The sequence below is a fragment of the Candoia aspera genome, chromosome 3, assembly GCF_035149785.1.
Source record: "Candoia aspera isolate rCanAsp1 chromosome 3, rCanAsp1.hap2, whole genome shotgun sequence".
NCBI lineage: Eukaryota > Metazoa > Chordata > Lepidosauria > Squamata > Boidae > Candoia > Candoia aspera.
In genome coordinates this window covers 104,623,460-104,646,153 of record NC_086155.1, presented here as the reverse complement: position 1 = coordinate 104,646,153, position 22,694 = coordinate 104,623,460, and the positions used below count along the sequence as shown (strand labels likewise).

The window sequence follows — 22,694 nt, the reverse complement described above, 5'->3', positions numbered from 1 at the left end:
CAGTTCCTCTTTGCTTTCAGTCATCAAAGTGGTATCATCTGCATATCTGAGATGGTTAATGTTTCTTCCAGAGATTTTAACTCCAGCCTTGGATTCCTCAAGCCCAGCATGTCACATGATGTGTTCTGCATACAAGTTGAATAGGTAGGGTGAGAGTATACAGCCCTGCCACACTCCTTTCCCAATCTTAAACCAGTCCGTTGTTCCGTGGTCTGTTCTTACTGTTGCTACTTGGTCGTTATACAGATTCCTCAGGAGGCAGAGAAGATGACTTGGTATCCCCATACCGCTAAGAACTTGCCACAATTTGTTATGGTCCACACAGTCAAAGGCTTTAGAATAGTCAATAAAACAGAAATAGATGTTTTTCTGAAAGTCCCTGGCTTTTTCCGTTATCCAGCGGATATTGGCAATTTGGTCCCTAGTTCCTCTGCCTTTTCTAAACCCAGCTTGTACATCTGGCAATTCTCGCTCCATGAATTGCTGAAGTCTGCCTAGCAGGATTTTGGGCATTACCTTACTGGCATGTGAAATGAGTGCCACTGTTCGATAGTTTGAACATTCCTTAGTGTTTCCCTTTTTTGGTATGGAGATATAAGTTGATTTTTTCCAGTCTGATGGCCATTCTTGTGTTTTCCAAATTTGCTGGCATATAGCATGCGTTACCTTGACAGCATCAGCTTGCAAGATTTTGAACAATTCAGCTGGGATGCCGTTGTCTCCTGCTGCCTTGTTATTAGCGATGCTTCTTAAGGCCCATTCAACCTCACTCTTCAGGATGTCTAGCTCTAGCTCCCTGACCACACCATCAAAGCTATCCCCGATATTGTTATCCTTCCTATACAGGTCTTCTGTATATTCTTGCCACCTTTTCTTGATCTCTTCTTCTTCTGTTAGGTCCTTGCCATCTTTGTTTTTGATCATACCCATTGTTGCCTGGAATTTACCTCCGATGTTTCTAATTTTCTGGAAGAGGTCTCTTGTCCTTCCTATTCTATCGTCTTCTTCCACTTCCGCGCATTGCTTAAAAATAATTCCTTATCTCTTCTGGCTAACCTCTGGAAATTTGCCTTTAATTGGGCATATCTCCCCCTATCACTGTTGCCTTTTGCTTTCCTTCTTTCTTGGGCTACTTCTAGTGTCTCAGCAGACAGCCATTTTGCCTTCTTGGTTTTCTCTTTCTTTGGGATGTATTTTGTTGCCGCCTCCTGAACTATGTTGCCAACTTCTGTCCAGAGTTCTTCCGGGACCCTACCTACTAAGTCCAGTCCCTTAAATTGATTCTTCACCTCCACTGCATATTCCTTAGGAATGTTAGTGAGCTCATATCTAGCTGATCTGTGGGTCTTCCCTAATCTCTTTAGTCTGATCCTAAATTGTGCAAGAAGAAGTTCATGATCTGAACTACAGTCAGCTCCAGGTCTTGTTTTTACCGACTGTAGAGATGTCCGCCACCTTTGGCTGCAAAGGATGTAGTCAATCTGATTTCGGTGTTGTCCATCTGGTGAAGTCCATGTATAAAGCCATCTCTTAGGTTGTTGGAAGAGAGTGTTTGTTATGCAGAGTGAGTTGTCTTGGCAAAATTCTATCAGCCTATGTCCTGCTTCGTTTTGTTCTCCCAGGCCATGCTTACCTGTAATTCCAGGTGTCATTTGACTGCCCACCTTAGCATTCCAGTCTCCCATGATGAAAATAACATCTCTTTTAGGTGTGTTGTCCAGTATGTGCTGCAGGTCCTCATTATCCGCTGGATAATGGAAAAAGCCAGGGAGTTTCAGAAAAACATCTATTTCTGTTTTATTGACTATTCTAAAGCCTTTGACTGTGCGGACCATTACAAATTGTGGCAAGTTCTTAGTGGTATGGGGATACCAAGTCATCTTGTCTGCCTCCTGAGGAATCCGTATAACGACCAAGTAGCAACAGTAAGAACAGACCACGGAGCAACCGACTGGTTTAAGGTTGGGAAAGGAGTATGGCAGGGCTGTATCCTCTCACCCTACCTATTCAACTTGTATGCAGAACACATCATGCAACATGCTGGGCTTGAGGAATCCAAGGCTGGAGTTAAAACTGCTGGAAGAAACATTAACCACCTCAGATATGCAGATGATACCACTTTGATGGCTGAAAGCAAAGAGGAACTGAGGAGCCTTATGATGAAGATGAAAGAAGAAAGTGCAAAAGCTGGCTTGCAGCTAAACCTCAAAAAAACCAAGATTATGGCAACCAGCTTGATTGATCACTGGCAAATAGAGGGAGAAAATGTAGAAGCAGTGAAAGACTTTGTATTTCTAGGTGCGAAGATTACTGCAGATGCTGACTGCAGTCAGGAAATCAGAAGACGCTTAATCCTTGGGAGAAGAGCAATGACAAATCTCGATAAAATAGTTAAGAGCAGAGACATCACACTGACAACAAAGGCCCGCATAGTTAAAGCAATGGTGTTCCCCATAGTAACATATGGCTGCGAGAGCTGGACCATAAGGAAGGCTGAGAGAAGGAAGATCGATGCTTTGGAACTGTGGTGTTGGAGGAAAATTCTGAGAGTGCCTTGGACTGCAAGAAGATCAAACCAGTCCATACTCCAGGAAATCAAGCCAGAGTGCTCACTTGAGGGACTGATATTAAAGGCAAAACTGAAATACTTTGGCCACATAATGAGAAGACAGGACACCTTGGAGAAGATGCTGATGCTAGGGAGAGTGGAGGGCAAAAGGAAGAGGAGCCCACCAAGGGCAAGGCGGATGGAGGATATTCTAGAGGTGACGGACTCGTCCCTGGGGGAGCTGGGGGTGTTGACGACCGACAGGAAGCTCTGGTGTGGGCTGGTCCATGAAGTCACGAAGAGTCGGAAGCGACTAAACGAATAAACAACAACAGAAGCAAACAACCAAGCCCAGAGAGCACCAAGAACTCCACACCTCGTTTGATTTTAAAGACAACTGTGAAGTCACACCTGTCCCAGTAACATTAAAATGCTTTTTCCTATCTGGAGCCTCCTAGACCCTAATCCTAACAATGCATTAATGTTTCTGAATTTAGAACCTTGCGGAAGTCCCCAGACCGGCAGCATTAAGTACTTAAGCAGTAGCTCCCGCCGCTCACTGCATTTCTTAGGGAAATGGAGGGGAGAAGGCTCCTACAATAGTGCTACGGTAGTTGAAGCGGTACCTTACACGAATCGAATAAACCAAGTAACTTCCTTTAAAGAATCGGGAATCGATTCGAATGAAGCGACCTGGGGTTAAGAAACGAGCGCTTCCAGGCGCGAGGGGGAATTCCTGGGCGGAGCCTTTTGGCTTCGCGAAGGACTACGCAAAAGGCGTCCTGGGTTCCCATAGCAACAGTGGCCGTCCGGAAACCGGAAGAAGTAGGTAAAGAAACGAGTTGAGCTCCCTTTTCCTCCCCCCAACGCGCAGCCAAACGGCCGTGTTTGCGCGGTACTGGCGATTTTGGCCCCTCGAGATTGGGCCACGATGACTAGTCCTGCGCTGACGCATCTAGTCCTCATGGAGCAATCGCTTGGAAGCCCATTGCTTATTTGGGACGGAGGTCTGGATAATGTTCGGTTTTGGGGTGGGGGATCTTTTCAGGAGCGGATAATATGTGCTACGGCAGAGTTTCCTGACAATTCATAAAATGGCCCCGTTGATAGTCCCGTTTTTCGCTTTTTAAAAACGGACAGATGGTTAGATTGCTACAGACAGGCTTCCCCCTTCGTTAAAAGCAATGGCATTTCAAAGCTGTTGAGATTTTATTTATTTGTTTTCTATTCCGCCTTTATTATTCTTTTAAATAACTCAAGGCAGCGAACATACCTAATACTCCTTCCTTCTATTTTCCCCACAACCGCAACCCTGTGAGATGAGTTGGGCTGAGAGAGAGTGACTGGCCCAAGGTCAGCCAATTGGCTTTCATGCCTGAGGCGGGACTAGAACTCACCGTCTCCTGCTTTCTAGCCCGTTGCCTTAACCACCAGACCAAACTGGCTTTTTATGTGGAAAATAGAAGTTATCCAATGCTCTGCATGGAGATTAATAATGAGGCAATTAATATTACACTTCAAATATGATAAAATGATAATTATTTCAAAGCAATATATACAGATTAGGTTTAGCTGGCATATTCATTAACTGAGCTTTTTTCTAAATTAAATCAATTGATAGTCACTCTGTAAGTAAAGATCTACATCTTGTGACTATATTTCTCTCTCTCCAATGCCCAGAAACAATTATTGCAGAAATTCTAAGTAGAGATAGTATTCCTGATAACAAATACTTGCAGTTAGGTCTTATTCACTCTAATGGGGATTAAGTTTGTGGAATGGCCAGAGTATAGTGGATCTGCCCATTAGAACAGGAAAGGCTTAGCTAGTGCCTCACAAGAAGAAGTTATATAGATGAACTTCAAGGCAAGTTTAACTCCTCCTAATTGCAAACATGGCAGTATTAAGGAAATAGGTTTCTTTCTTTCTTTCTTGCCTTCTTCCAATATTTTTTTCAATTTCCTAGTCTAGGCAACAACCCTAGAACTTTCAAACAGTTCCCCATCTAATTACTAAACAGAGCTGACATTGCTTAGCTTCTAAAATAGCCAAGATTTACAGGGTCCTGCCACCTGCTGAGTCACCTAACAAGAAACAGCTCCGCAAAAATCAGTGGCAAACATCATTTTGAGTCTTCCTGTTCATGTCAGTTGTAGCCTGCAAGCATCCTTTCCCAATCTATTATCCTCCAGATGCTTTGGTATAATTCCCTATAATTCCCAAGCAGCAAAGATATGGTTATGCTAGCTAGAAATTTTGGCTTATCATCTGCCACATGTGGGAGACATCACTTTGGGAAGACTGCTGTACAGGTATTCCTCAAGTTATGACAGTAATTGGGACCGGAATTTCTGTTGCTAATTGATGCGGCTGTAAAGTGTGATGTCATGGGACCGCATCACTTAGCAATGGCAATCCTGTTATTCATCATTAACTGAATTTAACCACTTGGAAACCTTTACCTTTACCTAGCTGAGGACCCACCCCAATCCAAGCCATTCTGGGCTTGGTCCCTCCCAGCCCTGAGCCCTGGTGCTTCCAAGGTAAGAGACAACCTCCCCTTCAACTCCCCACAACTGCCTATTGCCCTGCATCTCTCCCCCTTTGGCGACCCTGCACCCTGCCTTGTGGGGTGGCAAGCAGCCCCAGAACCATGTGACTCTGGGGCTTTTTGCCATGCTGCAGCTCTGGGGCTGCAAGAAGCCTCTGAGCTGCAGCACAGTGCAAAGCTGCACCACAGCATGAAGCTGCAGCTGTCCCTGGAAGTCTCAGTCGCTCCGGGCTGGCCCAGCAGCACAGCATGGTGTGAAGCTGCAGCTGCCCTGGGAAGCCCCAGCTGCACCAGCTCAGTCCCAGCCCCAGTTGCCCTTGCCACCCTGCACTCTGCCACCTGAGCTGACATTCACTGTCTTCTTGCTCCTTATGCGGCATGCCTGCCCTGGCCCTTCATGAGGCAGCTGCTGGCCATGTGAGGCCATCTTCCCCAGGTCTCACAAGGAAACCGCCTGCACAACCTTGGGAAGAAAGCCTTGTGCAGTCAGCAGCTGCCTCGCATAGGGCCAGGGCGGACATGCTTGGTCAGCAGTGGGAGCAAGATGATGGTGAAGGTCAGCTAGGGCAGCAGGGGCTGCGGCATGCAGGGGGGCCAAAAGGGCATAGACGGGTGGAGATGAGCAGGTAGGGGCAGTCGAAGCACCCCTGCGGTCATAAGTGCGGGCAGGCCAAGCATCCGAATTTTGATCGCTTGACCGTGGGGGCACTGCAATGGCTGTAACTTTAGGGACCGGTCATAAGTCCCTTTGTTCAGCACTGCCATAGCTTCAAACAGTCGCTGAATGAATGGTCACTAAACAAGGACTACCTGTAGATAATTCTTTCTCACCACAAGTGACAACTGAGTGTTTTTTGTAAGCTTGCCCCACAGGCATTAATATAAAATGCCTGCAGAGTGTGTATATATGTATATACACATACACACACACACTACACTGTATGTGTATATATGTACTCTACACTGAATCCTTTCCTTTGTACAGAATTTGAAGCTGGATGTCAGGCTTAGCCCAAGAACAACAAAGAATCAATCCAGCCAAACTTCAGTTCTTTACTTGCTTACGCCATATAGGCAGAATCTTGCTAGACTAAAGCTACTCTACTCTACCCTAAAGCGAAGTAACCTGGGAGGCTCTAGGGTGGGGCTACTCTGAACCTCTTAATCTTCCCACATTCCAGCTCCAGACTGTGTGGACTCTTATCTTGCTCCCCAACTTGGAACGTGCTTCCTCCTTCCTTAGAACCAGCTGCGTTACTCTAATCCATCACACTGAATACGGTTATTTTCAGTCACACCAACTGTCCTTACTGATTTTATCTATATATCTTTTAGATAACTTGCTGTGCCAACAAATCTCTCAATGAGAAAACCACCCAAAATCAATGTTTCATCATGTCTGATCAGAGGGAGCAAGTTCCGGTGCTGCCCTCGACTTCAAAACAAGAGAACAAACAAGTCAAAGATACTACCTCCTTAGTGCCTGTTAGCGACAACGGTAAAGGTAAATCTTACAAGTATTATTTAATACTATTTGATATTATTTGATAGACTGCATTTGCTCTGCTACTCATGTGGTTTTTTATGATTGGAATGTATTGTTTATTTCAAATATCATAGGTTATTGCTTGTAGATGTTGTTTAAATCCTTGTACATCGCCCAGAGTCACTGTTGTAAGATGGATGGCCATATAAATTTAAATAAACAACATGCCTGTTGGAAATTGAGACAGTTGATTTTTGCTGACTACAGGTAGTCCTTGCTTAACAATTGATCACTTAATGACCGTTCAGAGTTACAATGGCCTCAGAAAGGGTGTTCTATAGCCTGTAAAGCATTTCTGACTGTCACAAAATGTACAACCCCCAACCCCCTGGGTCACATGTTTGCAATCTGAGTGCTTGGCAACCAGTTTGCATTTACAACCAGTTGCCAAGTGCCCCATGATCATGTGATTGCCATTTGCAATCTTCTCTGCCAGCTTCCCCAGAAAGTCAATGGGGAAGCCAGCAGGGAAGGTTGCAAGCTGCTGCCGTTTGCCGAGAGGACTCCCTCTTGTCTCTGGGGACTGTTTAAAAAGCTCCCTGCTGAAGGATTCAGCTAAATCCTTCATGCCTGCTTGCATAGAGCTGGAATCCTTTGGCAAGGAGCTCTTTAAACAGCCCCCAGAGACGAGAGGGAGACGAGATCCAAACAGGATTCTCAGCCCCTGAGCGGAGAGACGCTCGCATGTGGCCTGTGCTGGGCCTCCCAAGGTCTCCCCCACACCCCCGAGGCACCCCATGCTCTTTACCTGGGACTCCATCCGCTTAACGACCTGCAAGATCGCTTAATGACCACAACTAGGAGTGCGGAGACTGTGGTTGTTGATTGAGATTCCAGTCCCAATTGTGGTAGTTAATCAAGGACTACCTGTATCTCCTCTGCAAAGCTCTACCTGCACAGAATAGGCCAAGCAGCCTAACAGTAAGAGCCATTTAAGAGTGGGACAGGCTGCTTTGGGAGGTGGGGGACTCTCCTTCTCTGGAGGAACAGAGGCTGGATGGCCCTCTGGCATCTGTGCTGTAGTAGTAGATTCCTGCAATGGGCAGGGAGCTGGACTAGATGATCTCTAAGATCCGTTCCAATCCTTCCATTCTGTCATTCACTATTGTAGAGCAAGCAGGCATTTGTGTTGCCACTTAAAAAGAGAACCTGGAGATGAAAATAGGAATGTTGAAGAGAATTATAGCACCTCTACATCACTGCTGTTTCCAATCCCCAGGCCCTCAGTTCCAGTGTCAGAATAGCCCATGATTGTTCCTGGCAGAGCTCCTGCAAACATTTACCAGAGTGGAACAGTGCTCCCTCCAGCTTGCCAAGGAGGAAGAACCAAAATCAGCTTTCTGCCAGTACCCAGCCCCCACATCTCCATCCTTGCCTCACTGCATTTGATTATGTGGCAAAGCAAACACAATTTAAAAAGAAAGCTGTTGCTGCCCTCCTGGCTGCCCTGAACCTTGGTGCAGAGCATCAAGGCAATTTGCCAGTTGTGGGGAGGCAGAAGCATCAAGAAGCTGGGGAACTAGCAAGCATTTCCAACAGCAGGAAACCAGCCTAGCCCAGAACCCTAAATTGCTCCAGCATTGCAAACTGGACAATTTGAGATTTGAAAGTTTGGGCAGTTACAGTAAATTGAAGAAACTTGACCCAGCTACTCAGTAGAGATACTAGCATGGAAGCTAGCAAGAAATATATCAGAATAGTGCACTTCCATATGTGCTTTGGCATTAGTACTCCACAAGGCCCACAATGGCAACACTCTTTTAGTATAGGAACCTGAAGCGAGTCCTCCCTTCTAGATCTTACAGAATGGGTCAATACTACTGGAGAGTGGAAAGTAGTTCTCTGAAACAGGTGGGTGAAGTATTGGCTTGGCATACCACTGCTTCTTTCAAGGGAGGCTGGACCACCCCTTCTACCAAGGATGCATTTACTACTGCTCTTACTCAGTCTTCTGTCACTCCCTAGAGGCTTTCACTGACCAAAGCGGGCAGGGATCTGTGTTGGCACCTCATGGCCAATCAGAAGCCAATAGGTTCTTTGGGTTTCCAAAACAATAGGTTCAACAAAATGAAATGACAAAAAGGATTTTATTGAATAAATATTAAGAGAGTTAACAGAAAAAAGAAATATATACCAATCCATGTCCCTTTAGCATGGAAGGAATCCCAAGAATGGCAATGGACAGATCTCCTGGAGCCAGCAGCTGCTCAGCACCCTCCTGGGACTTTGGGTCTGTGTCAAGGTTCAAATTGTCTGGGGCTTTTGCCACTTTTTTATTCAGTACAGAGGCAGCATTGGTTGTTCTTGTTGAATACGTTTGGTGGAGCCGACATGGGGATAGTCCATCCATTTTTGTGCTCCTTGATTTTTCAGCAGCTTTTGATACCATCAATCACAGTATCCTTCTGGACTGGCTGCAGGGGTTGGGAACGGAGCACCGTTCTATAGTGGTTCTTTTCTTTCTTGGCTGGTTCTGATCAGTGTTAATGGGGGGAGAGGTCATTTGTTAGGGAGTGCTGTCTTTGTGGGGTCCTGTCTCTCCTCCTGTTTAACATCAGCATGAAACCTTTGGGTGAGGTCATCAGCCAGTTCAGGGTTCAGTATCATCAATATGCTGATAATACCCAATTACTGTATATCTTTTGACCCTGAGCTGGCCAAGCAGTGCTGTTGAGGTCCTGTCCCCGTGCCTAGAGGTTGCGTGGATCTGGATGTAGGGAAACCAACTCTGACTTAATTCTACCAAGACTGAGTAACTATGGATATTAAGGCCCCCCAGATCCAGGGATTTTCCATCTTTAATCTTGAATGGGGCTGCACTTCCCCATTCAAGAGTGGTGCACAGTCTGGGGGTCTTCTTGGACTCACAGCTCTTGCTTAAAGAGCAAGTGGCAGCTGTGGCCAAGAAGGCCTTAGCACAACTCCATCTTGGGCACTGGATCAGGAGATGCGTTATATAGTCACTCATGCTATTGTCACCTCATGGCTTGACTATTGCAATGTGCTGTACATGGGGCTGCTGTTGAAGACCACTCAAAAGCTTCAACTGGTCCAGAATGCAGTGGTGTGGGCAGTGATGGGCATACCTCAGTATGCAGATGTGACACCTCTGCTTTGTGAGCTGTACTGGTTGCCAGTATGCTTTCGGGTGTGATTCAAAGTGCTGGTGATAGCTTATAATGAGGGACTGCCTATCTCCCATGATTTCTGCCTGTTATGCACACCAGCTGGTTCTCACTGAAAAGAATGGGAAGCTGGCAGATACCTTAGAACAGTCTTTCTCAACTTTGGCAGCATGGGAATTCATAGCTGGCTGGGGAATTCTGGGAGTTGAAGTCTACACAGCTTAAAGCATCCAAGGTTGAGAAGCACTGGCTTAGAATCTGTCTCATACTTTTTGGTGACCTTTTCCCATCCTTGCATTTGTCCCTCCCCCTTTTGCCTTCTTCCCAGGAGTTCTGCTTACAGCTTCCAAGGACTGAGTGGGGTTTCAAAGAGCTAACAGCCAAAGATTCAAGTGTCTGCCTGTGTGAATGAATATATGTGTGCCTGCGTAAGAGAGAGAACAATAGTAATTATGCTTTCGACAGGGAAAAGGAAATCTTTCAGCAAGTTATAAACAGAATGTTTCTATGTCTTTCCTGCTCTTTCTAGGACTCCCTGAGTTAAGAGGCAAACCAAATGTGGATGTTCATTCCAAGCCTACTTCGAGATCCTTGCAACGTGACTTCATCCCAGAAGAGATATTTGTTGCTCTGACTTCTGCTGCCAATCCTGTCCAATGCCCTACTTTTTTAAGACCATCCAAGAAAACAAAAAATTTAAAAGACTTCCAGGTGTGCAAGTTCATTTTCACTAGGGGATTGTTTGTTCCTTGAATATAAAATCTATCACAACACCTGCTGGTTAATTATCTCTTGTAGCTCTGAATAATACCAACTGCTCTGATGCCAGTCTAGAACATATTTCCAAAGGGCAATATTGAAGCATAGATGTCTCAGAAGCTCATGAGAAGATGAGGCCAACGACTCTAGAGGAAAATAAAAAGCAAATAGCTAAGAAAGTTAAAAGTTGGAGACACATCTTGTAGGACCTCTGGGTCCAATAGTAACTGGCTGGGAAATCATTTGGGAACTCTGATTACTGCCTTGTAATGAAGTAAGCTGCAAGCTTATGCTATTAATAAAATGTGTTAGTTGGAAAAAGTGTGACCAGACTCCTGATTACTCCCTTGTGCTTCCTGGAAATTGCATATAAATATAATAAACTGGGGCCTTCTCTCAGTAATGCATCCAGGTAATTTTAATCACCAAGCAATATCTTATGGGGGATTCCTTTAGATAGCAATTTATATTACTGGGGAAAAATATCTTTTTGCTATAAAAATGAGGAATATATTTTAAAGTAAAAATAACGAAGTAAACAATTGTCTTACAACTACATGCCTCACCACCCACTGTTTCCAGTATAGCATGTTTTTTAAAAAATAAGAAAACATGTTGCAGGGAGTAAATGAGAACCATTGGATCTCACTATGCTTGTGTTAGCGCAGGTATTTCCTGGGCAGCCATTTGAAACATTTCCTCCTACCTCTTGGCCCCAACAGCAGCGCTAGACGTTCTCTGTCTCTTCCCAGACTGCGAGTAGGATGGCAGGATTAGAGGCTACTAAGAATAGTAAATGCAAGGTGACATGTGAGAAATGAGTGGAACCATACTTTAATGGATGCAGTAGTTCTCAGATTCAGTACTCAGCACTGTTGAGCATTTCCAATTAAGAATCCCAGGTGGAGAATCTTAGATAGACCCTGGTGAGCTGCGGTCTGGACAGAAGATAAATCTGAGGACAGACAGTATGCTTCAAATTTTCACATGGACATTTTATTGAATTTTTAAAAATTATTCTACATATATGTTTGAAGAACTGATACTAGGATTCTGACAGTTAAAAGAGACAAAAACCTAAACAAATGTTATATTCTTTTCTTCTCATGGTCATATACATTGTGGAATTACTTAACTTGAGCCAGAATCTTTTTGAGGCAAAGGTCCATTCTTGCATCTTATTTTGGAAATATACTATACCAGTGTTTCTCAACCTTAGCAACTTTAAGATGTGTGGACTTCAACTCCCAGAATTCCCCAGCCAGCCACTGTACTATACTAACATAAGATGCAGATTGAGGAAGAATATGAAGCAATTTGAACAAAGTTGCCTCATTTTCCTTTTATAGGGCTGCTGTGTCTGGTGGAAAAATCTGGCCAATCACTCAATAGCAGCAAAAAAATTGAGTTTTCTGTATCTCTTTGCTGCTATCTGGTGGCCATCTGGATTTTTACAGCCTGCTTTGGTAGGCCTGCTCTTTCACTGTAGTAAACTGGGCCGGCAGATACTCTATTTTTTAAAAAACTGTATGAGTATAAATGTAACATTTGAAACTTCCTTCATATAAGTTTCAAACCTAAACAAAATACTTTCAAAACTACTTTCTGTCTAGTTTCACATATGCAACCTCTATTGAAATTCCAGAAAAATTATTATTCCTTTAACCAATTCCTTATACCCATTAATAGAATCTTAGGTGCTTCCATGCAGAAAGCTCCAGTCCCCAAATCAAAACCACTGTATTTTTATTCCACTGTTTTCTTCAATAATTCCACTGTAAAATTGTACTATCTTTACCTGTAATGACTAGTTTTGTCTCCCAAGTCATGTCACTTTAAAATGGAGGATTTTCTTAGTTTTATAGTAATGAATCCAGAAGATAATGGAAGCAGATTAGTTTTTTCTGTCTTATCCTTTTTTTTATGGAGGAATTTATTGTTTAAAATTCTGCATCACTTTCCATTCAGGTAAATACAGTATTTATTTGTAATTTAAAATATGCTCTTTTGTTTTTCTTTGGTGTGTGTATATGTGTATGTGTATTTATATAGTGATATTTGTTATTAATGAATTCTCATAATATCACAGATTGTAAACTTATTTAACTGTTGAAGAGTTTACCAATTACATACACATGCATGCAATGAAAACCAAGCTGCTATTACTTTCCTTTAAAACAACTTGGGGAAAAGATGAACACACCTCTGCTGCTCTGCCTGTTGCTTCTCCATTCTAAGCAACCACTGTGGAACTGCTTTTCTTCAGAAGGAACAACAGTCAGGGTCTCATTCTGGCTAGGTTCACACAGCAAGTTAAACTAGAATTTTTAGAGCATGGTTTGTTGAAAAAGTTGTAGTGGAGGGGTTCTTACACTACCCAAAGCCAAAGCCACATAAGCTATATTGTAGCCCTTGCCAGTAGCATGAGGTCAGGAATGCTTAGCCTATCAGCATTCCTCGTAAGCCCCATCTAAGCCAAAATAGCTTAGGTAAACAGGTAAACAATAAAGGCTTGTATAGAAAGCAATGTGTACGTGCAAAGGTTCTCTGTGCAGACATCCACACAAAGGCTGAATGAATGGAAGTCTGCAGGAAATTAACATTACCTAACATTACCAGATCTGTAATTTCCCCAGTAAGAACATACAAAGGTACCATATGCATGGTAAACATGTTCTGTATATGTCTATAGGAGGCTGATATCATTTGAGAGGCATCAGTGAGAGAGAGGCAGGGATTATAAGTGGTGCTTATTTAGTGAGCTCCCAATGTTATAATGCCTGAATAGAACTCATTATTTATGTCTGAAGCACGTCAGTGTTCCGCTTTATGTTATATATAGTTCAATTATGGTATTTAGAGGCTTAAAATACTATGGGTACTAGTAGTTACCCCAGGACCATCCAGACCATTTTTTGTATGAATTGATCTTTTCTCTGTTCTTCAGGGTTGTATCCGTACAGCTGATGGAGTCTGGCAACACCCTATTCGTAGAAATAAATTTCGATACCTGATACAGCATCCTGTCTGCTTGACTGGAGCTGGAAGGTAATAAGATGGAATACCAGAAAACCATCAGATAAAGTTATTGGCATCTTAGATCTCCCCTTGTAAGAAACATCTACATATAGTATTGAGACTGTAGAGATGAGAATGCTGAAAAAACTACAAAGCATGTTATACTGCTATAAATAAGGGACTCCAGTGCAGAATGGATTCAGTGCTATCATTGACTTGCACTTCTGCATATTTCTCATGTTTATACATGTTTGCCCAACTGACTGAACCAAAAACTACATTGTCTGGGTTTGTGCAACATGTTGCTGCTAACCACATTTTAATTTAGTATACTATGCAAATCTAGTCATAGTGTTTGAGACCTTGAAACCAAGAAATTTTCAACTGAGAATAGGAAAGTAGAGAGCTGAACATCTGAGATAATGGGCAAATAAAGATGATAGTTAGATAATGGGAGATAATTAGGAGTTCATTCTGAAAGGTGAAATAACATTCTTTTTTAAAGGCAGGAAAATGTTTGGGGCAAACATTGGCATGGAGAAACAAAACAATTTTGTGTTGAATGGGTTGGCTAGTAATAGACAGGTTGGCTAGCAGGCAAGAATTTTGACTGAGGACACCAGGAAACTAGTGAGATATTATTGTGCTCAAAGGATGCAGGCTGTGCCTTTAGGTGATCATATGTTAGTACTCTACCGAGTTTTGGAGGAGAGAGAGTAGTTCAGTGATTGCGTAGCAACTTCCCAGCTAAGCAGTTGTTTTCCTTCTGTTTGTTAAGGGATGTCTCTTTCCTGTATGATATCAACTCTCAAAAAGGATCAAGGACTCCTCCCTCAAGTGCTGTACCTCCTAAGACTCCAAGAAGTTTGAAGCAGGACACAAGTGCAGCTAAACCTGTGAGTCTGCCTCTCTGCCAGAGCATTGATAGCAAAGTTTTAACAACTCTTTCAGAACTCTGAGAGGTGAGACAGAGTTTGGACTGAGCACTAAGCATTTACAGGACCAGGAGACAATGTACTTCAAAGAGCAGGGCAAGCTGTCATAAACACTTTAATCTTTTTGCATGGTTGTATTTAATCAGGTTTCTACCTCTAGTCACATTCCCTGAAAACTATAAAACGCCATTTGGCTTTTCAAATAGCTGTTCATGTCCTTGGTTCTTCTGAAAAATAAAAAAATAAAACAAGAATATTTACCAGCTAAATGTTCGAAGTCACACTTAGTGACCTAGTGTACAGACAGTACTTAACCACAATTTATATTTCTTAAACATAGTTAAATAATATATCCAAACAGTGGTCCAAGACTGAATACAAAGAGGCCAGAGGCTATATTCACTGTTTATTTAGCGAGCCAAAGCAAACAACAAGCTGGCATGATCTGCACTATTCTCTATTTACGTATTTATTTGTTTATTAGATGTATATCTCTCCTTTAATTCAGGAGCTCAAGGTGCCCTACGTGGCACTCCTTTGTCCTATTTTTCCCCAGAACAATAGCAGTGTGGAATAGTTTGGGCTGAGACAGATGGAGCGGCCCAGAGTCACCCAGTGAGCTTCTGTGGCTGAGGACAGACTATCTGGGTTTTCCTGCTCCTAGTCTACTACACTACACTGACAAGCCCAATGCTTGCTTGTTAGTGCAAACCATGATTTGAAGTGGACATGTGAGCCATGGTTTACACACTGTGGTTAGAAGGAAATCTGGATTTAATAGACTGCTGTTAAGGCAGTTTCCCTGCTTCTCCAAGCTGTTTCCTTGTAAGATGATTAGCAATCAGGTTTTACTAATGCCTCCTGGTATATACTTTCACAAGGGTATAACCCAAAAAGTAGCTTTTTTTAAAATAAGTCTGGAAACTTAAATAAGTAACAAGCCATAATTAAAGAATGGCAGGAAGCATTCTTTATGAATATCTGTAAAAAATCAGATTTTGGGGGGGGAATATGTGAATGTTATTATTGTCTGCCTCATGTACTCTAATTTGTTTGTTTTGGTTTTTGTTTGGTTTTTAGACAACAAGTATAGCAGACACCCTTATTCCAGAGGAATTTCATATTGTAAAGAATAGAGGTGTCCTAGGCTTGGAGTATTATGATGAGTGAGTCCTATTATATTGCTTTTATTTTTTGTACCTGCTGAGTGGGGTAAAATCAAGGGCATCTGAAGCTAGGGAAAAATGTATGGTTGGCTACTTGCTTTGTTCAAACCTCTTCATTCCTCTCCTATCTAGTTCAGCGGTTGCCACATCCACATTCTCCAAAGTGACCCAGAGTCTGAAAGTAAAACTGATTCCTTCATTAATGGTTAGACAGCATAATGAAGTCGGTGTAATTTAGCCCACAGCTAGGCAACGTTTTAATGGCTGGAGGACCCAAGCCTGCAGTGACAAAGGCATTGATGTGGAATGGATATAATCATGAAGGTTGACAGGGACACAAGATTTGGAGGGATGCTTGGTTTTTTTTTTCCAAACAGATGTTGAGTTTATTTTAGGGTTTATACTACAATTTTGTGTACTTCCTACCTCTCAGTGCCAGGAAATTGCACCAATGATGGTCAGTAGCATAACAGTCTCCTGAGGATGAAGGGGGGAAGTCTTTGAACCATGTAGCTTCCTTCTGATATCAGAGTTAAAGTGGGGGACAAATATATTTGGGGAGATAAGACAGAAAGTGTTCAGCATTTCTTTCCCATATGACACTTTCATATTAAATGAGGCCTCACAAACATGACAGCGGTCATCAGATGTAGTAAGGCGTTACTTTGGGTGTATTTCTCAATTTATGCAAGCTAATGGGAATATTTATTGTAAATATGTAAGTTAGTTAAGGCTACATGATATGGGCTTCCATTCTTCTCTTTCCAAACATTTCCCTCCCAAAAGGGTGCTTCCAATTAGCTTCTTAATGTAGAATTGGATTGCTTTAACTTTTTACAGGACATTAATGGTATTCTATCAACTATTCACTGTCATTTTGTTATTTTCCTTTCATTTTTCAGTTTTTTTTGTTACCTTGGAGAATATTATTATACTTCTTTAAAATATAGGAAAATAGTTTCTTCATGGGCACGTCATTAGTTCTGTACTACCCTCCTTGCAAATGGGTGGGGTTTTAATATAGGTCTGGGACATATTAAAAGGATGAATCTATCAGAGCTTTGCACACAATCATTATAGTTTTCTTATGGGCATTATTTGTAACTATTTTAAAAAAGTGTTGTAAATGGCACTAAGATATTTTTCTGCTACTGTTTTTAGTGGAAGAAACTACATGATACTATAAAATGCCATTCGCTGTAAATATCTTATTTTATTTTTTTTATATCCCGCCTTTATTATTTTTATAAATAACTCAAGGTGGTGAAAATAGCTAATACTCCTTCCTCCTCCTCTTTTCTCAATTTATTATAACGCATGTTTAATAATTTTCAGAAGGCTGATCAAGTAAATTAAACTTACCCTCCTTCCCAAGAGAACACTGGAATAACTAAAATGTAGTAGAATTTATTCACCAGATGGACAACACCTAGATCAGATTGACTACATCCTTTGCAGCCAAAGGTGGCGGACATCTATATAGTCAGTAAAAACAAGACCTGGAGCTGACTGTAGTTCAGATCACGAACTTCTTCTTGCACAATTTAGGATCAGACTAAAGAGATTAGGGAAGACCCACAGATCAGCTAGATATGAGCTCACTAATATTCCTAAGGAATATGCAGTGGAGGTGAAGAATCGATTTAAGGGACTGGACTTAGTAGGTAGGGTCCCGGAAGAACTCTGGACAGAAGTTGGCAACATGGTTCAGGAGGCGGCAACAAAATACATCCCAAAGAAAGAGAAAACCAAGAAGGCAAAATGGCTGTCTGCTGAGACACTAGAAGTAGCCCAAGAAAGAAGGAAAGCAAAAGGCAACAGTGATAGGGGGAGATATGCCCAATTAAATGCAAAATTCCAGAGGTTAGCCAGAAGAGATAAGGAATTATTTTTAAATAAGCAATGTGCGGAAGTGTAAGAAGACAATAGAATAGGAAGGACAAGAGACCTCTTCCAGAAAATTAGAAACATCGGAGGTAAATTCCAGGCAAAAATGGGTGTGATCAAAAACAAAGATGGCAAGGACCTAACAGAAGAAGAAGAGATCAAGAAAAGGTGGCAAGAATATACGGAAGACCTGTATAGGAAGGATAACAATATCGGGGATAGCTTTGATGGTGTGGTCAGGGAGCTAGAGCCAGACATCCTGAAGAGTGAGGTTGAATGGGCCTTAAGAAGCATCGCTAATAACAAGGCAGGAGGAGATGACGGCATCCCAGCTGAACTGTTCAAAATCTTGCAAGCTGATGCTGTCAAGGTAATGCATGCTATATGCCAGCAAATTTGGAAAACACAAGAATGGCCATCCGATTGGAAAAAATCAACTTATATCCCCATACCAAAAAAGGGGATCACTAAAGAATGTTCAAACTATCGAACAGTGGCACTCATTTCACATGCCAGTACAGTAATGCTCAAGATCCTGCAAGGTAGACTTCAGCAATTCATGGAGCGAGAATTGCCAGATGTACAAGCTGGGTTTAGAAAAGGCAGAGGAACTAGGGACCAAATTGCCAATATCCGCTGGATAATGGAAAAAGCCAGGGAGTTTCAGAAAAACATCTATTTCTGTTTTATTGACTATTCTAAAGCCTTTGACTGTGTGGACCATAACAAATTGTGGCAAGTTCTTAGCAGTATGGGGATACCAAGTCATCTTGTATGCCTCCTGAAAAATCTGTATAATCACCAAGTAGCAACAGTAAGAAGAGACCACGGAACAACGGACTGGTTTAAGATTGGGAAAGGAGTACGGCAGGGCTGTATACTCTCACCCTACCTATTCAACTTGTATGCAGAACACATCATGTGACATGCTGGGCTTGATGAATCCAAGGCTTGAGTTAAAATCGCTGGAAGAAACATTAACTATCTCAGATATGCAGATGATACCACTTTGATGGCTGAAAGCGAAGAGGAACTGAGGAGCCTTATGATGAAGGTGAAAGAAGAAAGTGCAAAAGCTGGCCTGCAACTAAACCTCAAAAAAACCAAGATTATGGCAACCAGCCAACTGGCAAATAGAGGGAGAAAATGTTGAAGCAGTGAAAGACTTTGTATTTCTAGGTGCGAAGATTACTGCAGATGCTGACTGCAGTCAGGAAATCAGAAGACATTTAATCCTTGGGAGAAGAGCAATGACAAATCTCGATAAAATAGTGAAGAGCAGAGACATCACACTGACAACAAAGGCCCGCATAGTTAAAGCAATGGTGTTCCCTGTAGTAACATATGGCTGTGAGAGCTGGACCATAAGGAAGGCTGAGCGAAGGAAGATCGATGCTTTTGAACTGTGGTGTTGGAGGAAAATTCTGAGAGTGCCTTGGAGTGCAAGAAGATCAAACCAGTCCATACTCCAGGAAATAAAGTCAGACTGCTCACTTGAGGGAATGATATTAAAGGCAAAACTGAAATACTTTGGCCAGATAATGAGAAGACAGGACAGCCTGGAGAAGGTGCTGATGCTAGGGAAAGTGGAAGGCAACAGGAAGAGGGGCCAACCAAGGACAAGATGGATGGATGATATTCGAGAGGTGATGGACTCGTCCCTGGGGGAGCTGGGGGTGTTGACGACCGACAGGAAGCTCTGGCATGGGCTGATCCATGAAGTCACGAAGAGTCAGAAGCGACTGAATGAATAAACAACAAGTAGAATTTACATCTAGAAAAGACAGATTACTCCCAGAAATTTGGAAATTTGAATTTCACTTATAACTTAGAGTAGAAAAGCAATGATTGGTAGTACTAGAAACTAAACTGATTCAGTTTTATTGCTATAGCATAACAATAACATCCATTACCTAATGCAGCCTCTGCAGTTTGGTTCCTACAAATGCATTCAAATTCAGCTGTCATAATGTTCTAGTTATGTATTTTCAAAAAAAGAAAATATTTTAAAAATATATGCTATTGCATCCTGCAATAAAGACCTCTATCACTTGGTGTTCTCTGAGCTTGGTTTTCTTGCAGACGTTTCATTGCCTGACTAGGCAACATCTTCAGTGCTAGAAGGGAGTGGGGTTTGCTCTCTGTTTCTATACAAGAGCTTGCCCTGACAGTGTTGGTGGGGGTTTTGTTCTCTGCTTGGGAGTTCCCTGATTAGGCTGTTGTTTACTGCTTGATTGTTTGTCTGAGTTAGTAGTTCCTTGATTAGGGTATTGTTTCTGCTTGATTGTTCATCTGGTGTTAATCCTGGTGTTAATGCTTGCCTGTTGATTGCTGGCAAGGAAGTCTTCTAGTCTTTTTATTTACTTTTTAGCTTTTTTATTGCCTCTTTTGAATGGAATGTAAATGTTGTTTATGTGCCTGTTAATGGCTGCTTTGTCTGAGTGTCAGGCTTCCAGGAATTCCCTTGTGTTTTTGGATTTAGCTTGGTCTAGGATGCTTGGAGTTTCCCAGTTGAAACTATGGTTGAGTCTGTCTATGTGTTGTGAGATTAAGAAGTTTTCATTGTGTCTTCTGACTGCTAATTGGTGTTCGTGGATGTGCTCTGCTGGTCTTCTCCCTGCCTGTCCTACATAGTGGCTGTTATAGTCTTTACACTGTATGTTGCAGATGACTTCTGTTTTTTCTTCTTGGGCTATTGGGTCTTTTGGGTTACTTAATATGTTTTGAAGAGTTTTAGTTGGTTTGTGTGCTATGGTGATGCTGTGTGGTTGTAATAGTCTGTTGGTTGTTTCTGAGATGTTTCTGATGTATGGTAGTTTTATCCTTTTCATAGCTTGTGCTGGTTGTGCTGTGGTGGGTTGAGTGGTCAGGCACTTTTTGATAAAGTAGATATTTTAAAATAAACTGAAAGTAGGTGGTGAGGCAGAGGTTGATGAGGTCCATGATTCTGGGTATTTCAATCTTAGTGTATCTGGTTAGGTCAGGTATGTTGTGTAGTACTGCTGCCATGGATTATTTTGTTAGTTCAGGGTCTATGGATGTAAGGAGTGCTGTGACATTGAATGAAATCATAATTTAATTTTCATCTATTTTTAGGTCTTGATTTTCTGGAGGCATTGTAGTGGGGAGTTGATAGAATATTCACTCTCCTCTGTGAGATGTCCATGCTTTTTTGTAAGTTCTTTCACTATGTTTTATGTTGGAGTTCCTGGTAACAATATAGTTGGATGGAGAGGTATGCCAGGCTTGTATATTTTGGGGCTTCCTTAGAAGTGTGGGAGGATGGGTCCACTACCTTTCATCTACCACTGTTCTTCTTTTGTGATTTGACCTTTCTTGGTTAGGTCACTGAGGGTTGGGTTGGTGTTTAGTGGGATGTAGGTTTCTTTGTCCTCCAGTTATTCTTTTGCTTTTTGTATGTATTGTGATCTGTCCATTTACCTTTATCAAGCAGTTTAACCTACTTTTTATTTACTGCAGTAAATATACAACTCTGCTTGAAGATGAGGAAAACAGGCTGCGGGTTTTCCCATCTATGTAAGTAACACTTACATACTGTACTTACATTCAAGATTATTTAGTTCTGTGTGTTACAGAGATTATTGGGCAATTTCTTCTCCTCTGCTTTATTAGGAAGCCCTCTGGGAGGCTGGAAGTTCTCCAGTTGATGAAGGTGATGGATACCATGCTGGAAAAGGCTGGAACAAATGATGAGGATGTTGGAGTAACAGGGCTTTCACAGGTAATTATTTTCCTGATACTTCTATACTGTTTTTCTTTCTAGTTATGTGATTAGTATGAATGTTTATGTATACCGGAAGGAAATCTGCAAGTTGATGGTAGACTTATGGGTTGTGTTAGTAGGTCAACTTGCAAAGGCAAAATCCTGATCTTGCAGTATTAGCAGTATTAGTATAAAAGGTTCGACACACCATATCTCATTGTATTATTTAATTATGATGTTATAGTGATGATGAAATGCAAGATATTATTTCATATATTTCAATAGAAAAATGGGATAAGATATTAAGTAAATAATAAATGCCAAAGGCTGTCAGAGTTGTTCACGTGTAAGAGGCCTGACTCCTCGTCTAGTCTAGAGAACATCTCACAATTTCTAATTCCTTGGTCCCTGACTCCCGTAATTGTTTTGTAGTCCCAGACAAGTGTTCAGTAGTGCTCAAATTCATTTAGCTATGCATATATCTGTATTGTCACATCTTGTTCCTCTGATCATCATTTTAAGTAAGCAACATGACTTACTAGCAAGATCTAAAGAATGTGTCCTTGTATTTTTTTTTCTGAGATTAATCAGATTTTGGGAGTTCATTAGGTTAATGAACTTCTACTTTCTACTTTCTTCTACTTTCCAGTTTTAACAGGGATAGCAAACAATGTTATTGATAAATGGAAAGGTAGCATGTTAAAGTAAGAGATGCTTGGGAGAACAACTACCTTAGGCGTTTCTATAAGTTTATGGGTCATAAGACTTCCTATTGCTCCTAATTTTCTCCTTTCTGCAACATTTTTTTTGATGGATATAGTTAAATCCCATGCATTGAGTAATGCAATAATAGAAATATTGACTCTGGTTGGTCTATCTTTTTCTTTGTTCTTGAAGGGATAGGAGATTCAGAAACAACCAGCTGAGTTTTACTCCAAGTATAGTATACAATTTTTGTTGTTTATTTGTTCAGATAGTTACAGGACCTGCCAGAACTCCAACCTCAGCCACTAACTTCAGATGATTATCTCCTTCCTCTTGCTGCTGCCATCCATCACTCCTCACCGGTGGCTCCATGCAGTTGCAAGGAGTTCCCTCACATGTTACAAACTACCAACACACCCACACATCCAGAACACAGCCAACCTGCAATCTACAAAAACAATAAAACACAATGAGCCCCTCCAAGCCCATCTACACTTCTGGACTCCATCTTTTTTCTTGTGGTTGTTGTTTATTTGTTTAGTTGCTTCTGACTCTTTGTGACTTCATGGACCAGCCCACGCCAGAGCTTCCTGTCGGTCGTCGCCACTCCCAGCTCCCCCAAGGTCGAGGCCGTCACCTCTAGCATATCATCCATCCATCTTGTCCTTGGTTGGCCCCTCTTCCTGTTGCCTTCCACTTTCCCTAGCATCAGCATCTTCTCCAGGCTATC

The 22,694-nt window shown here is 42.0% G+C and overlaps 1 protein-coding gene across 1 annotated transcript in view; it reads left to right on the top strand.

Annotated features, from left to right (window-relative positions):
• Nucleotides 1–6,438: 6,438 nt before the first annotated feature.
• The window catches only part of AXDND1 (axonemal dynein light chain domain containing 1), a 59,246-nt gene continuing 42,990 nt past the window's right edge, over nucleotides 6,439–22,694 (top strand). The window contains exons 1-7 of the mRNA XM_063298474.1: nucleotides 6,439–6,603; nucleotides 10,300–10,481; nucleotides 13,477–13,577; nucleotides 14,326–14,443; nucleotides 15,563–15,648; nucleotides 21,016–21,072; nucleotides 21,169–21,277. Of these exons, the coding sequence (XP_063154544.1) occupies nucleotides 6,495–6,603; nucleotides 10,300–10,481; nucleotides 13,477–13,577; nucleotides 14,326–14,443; nucleotides 15,563–15,648; nucleotides 21,016–21,072; nucleotides 21,169–21,277 (762 nt within the window). The 5' untranslated portion in view covers nucleotides 6,439–6,494. The remainder of the gene's footprint in view (nucleotides 6,604–10,299; nucleotides 10,482–13,476; nucleotides 13,578–14,325; nucleotides 14,444–15,562; nucleotides 15,649–21,015; nucleotides 21,073–21,168; nucleotides 21,278–22,694) is intronic.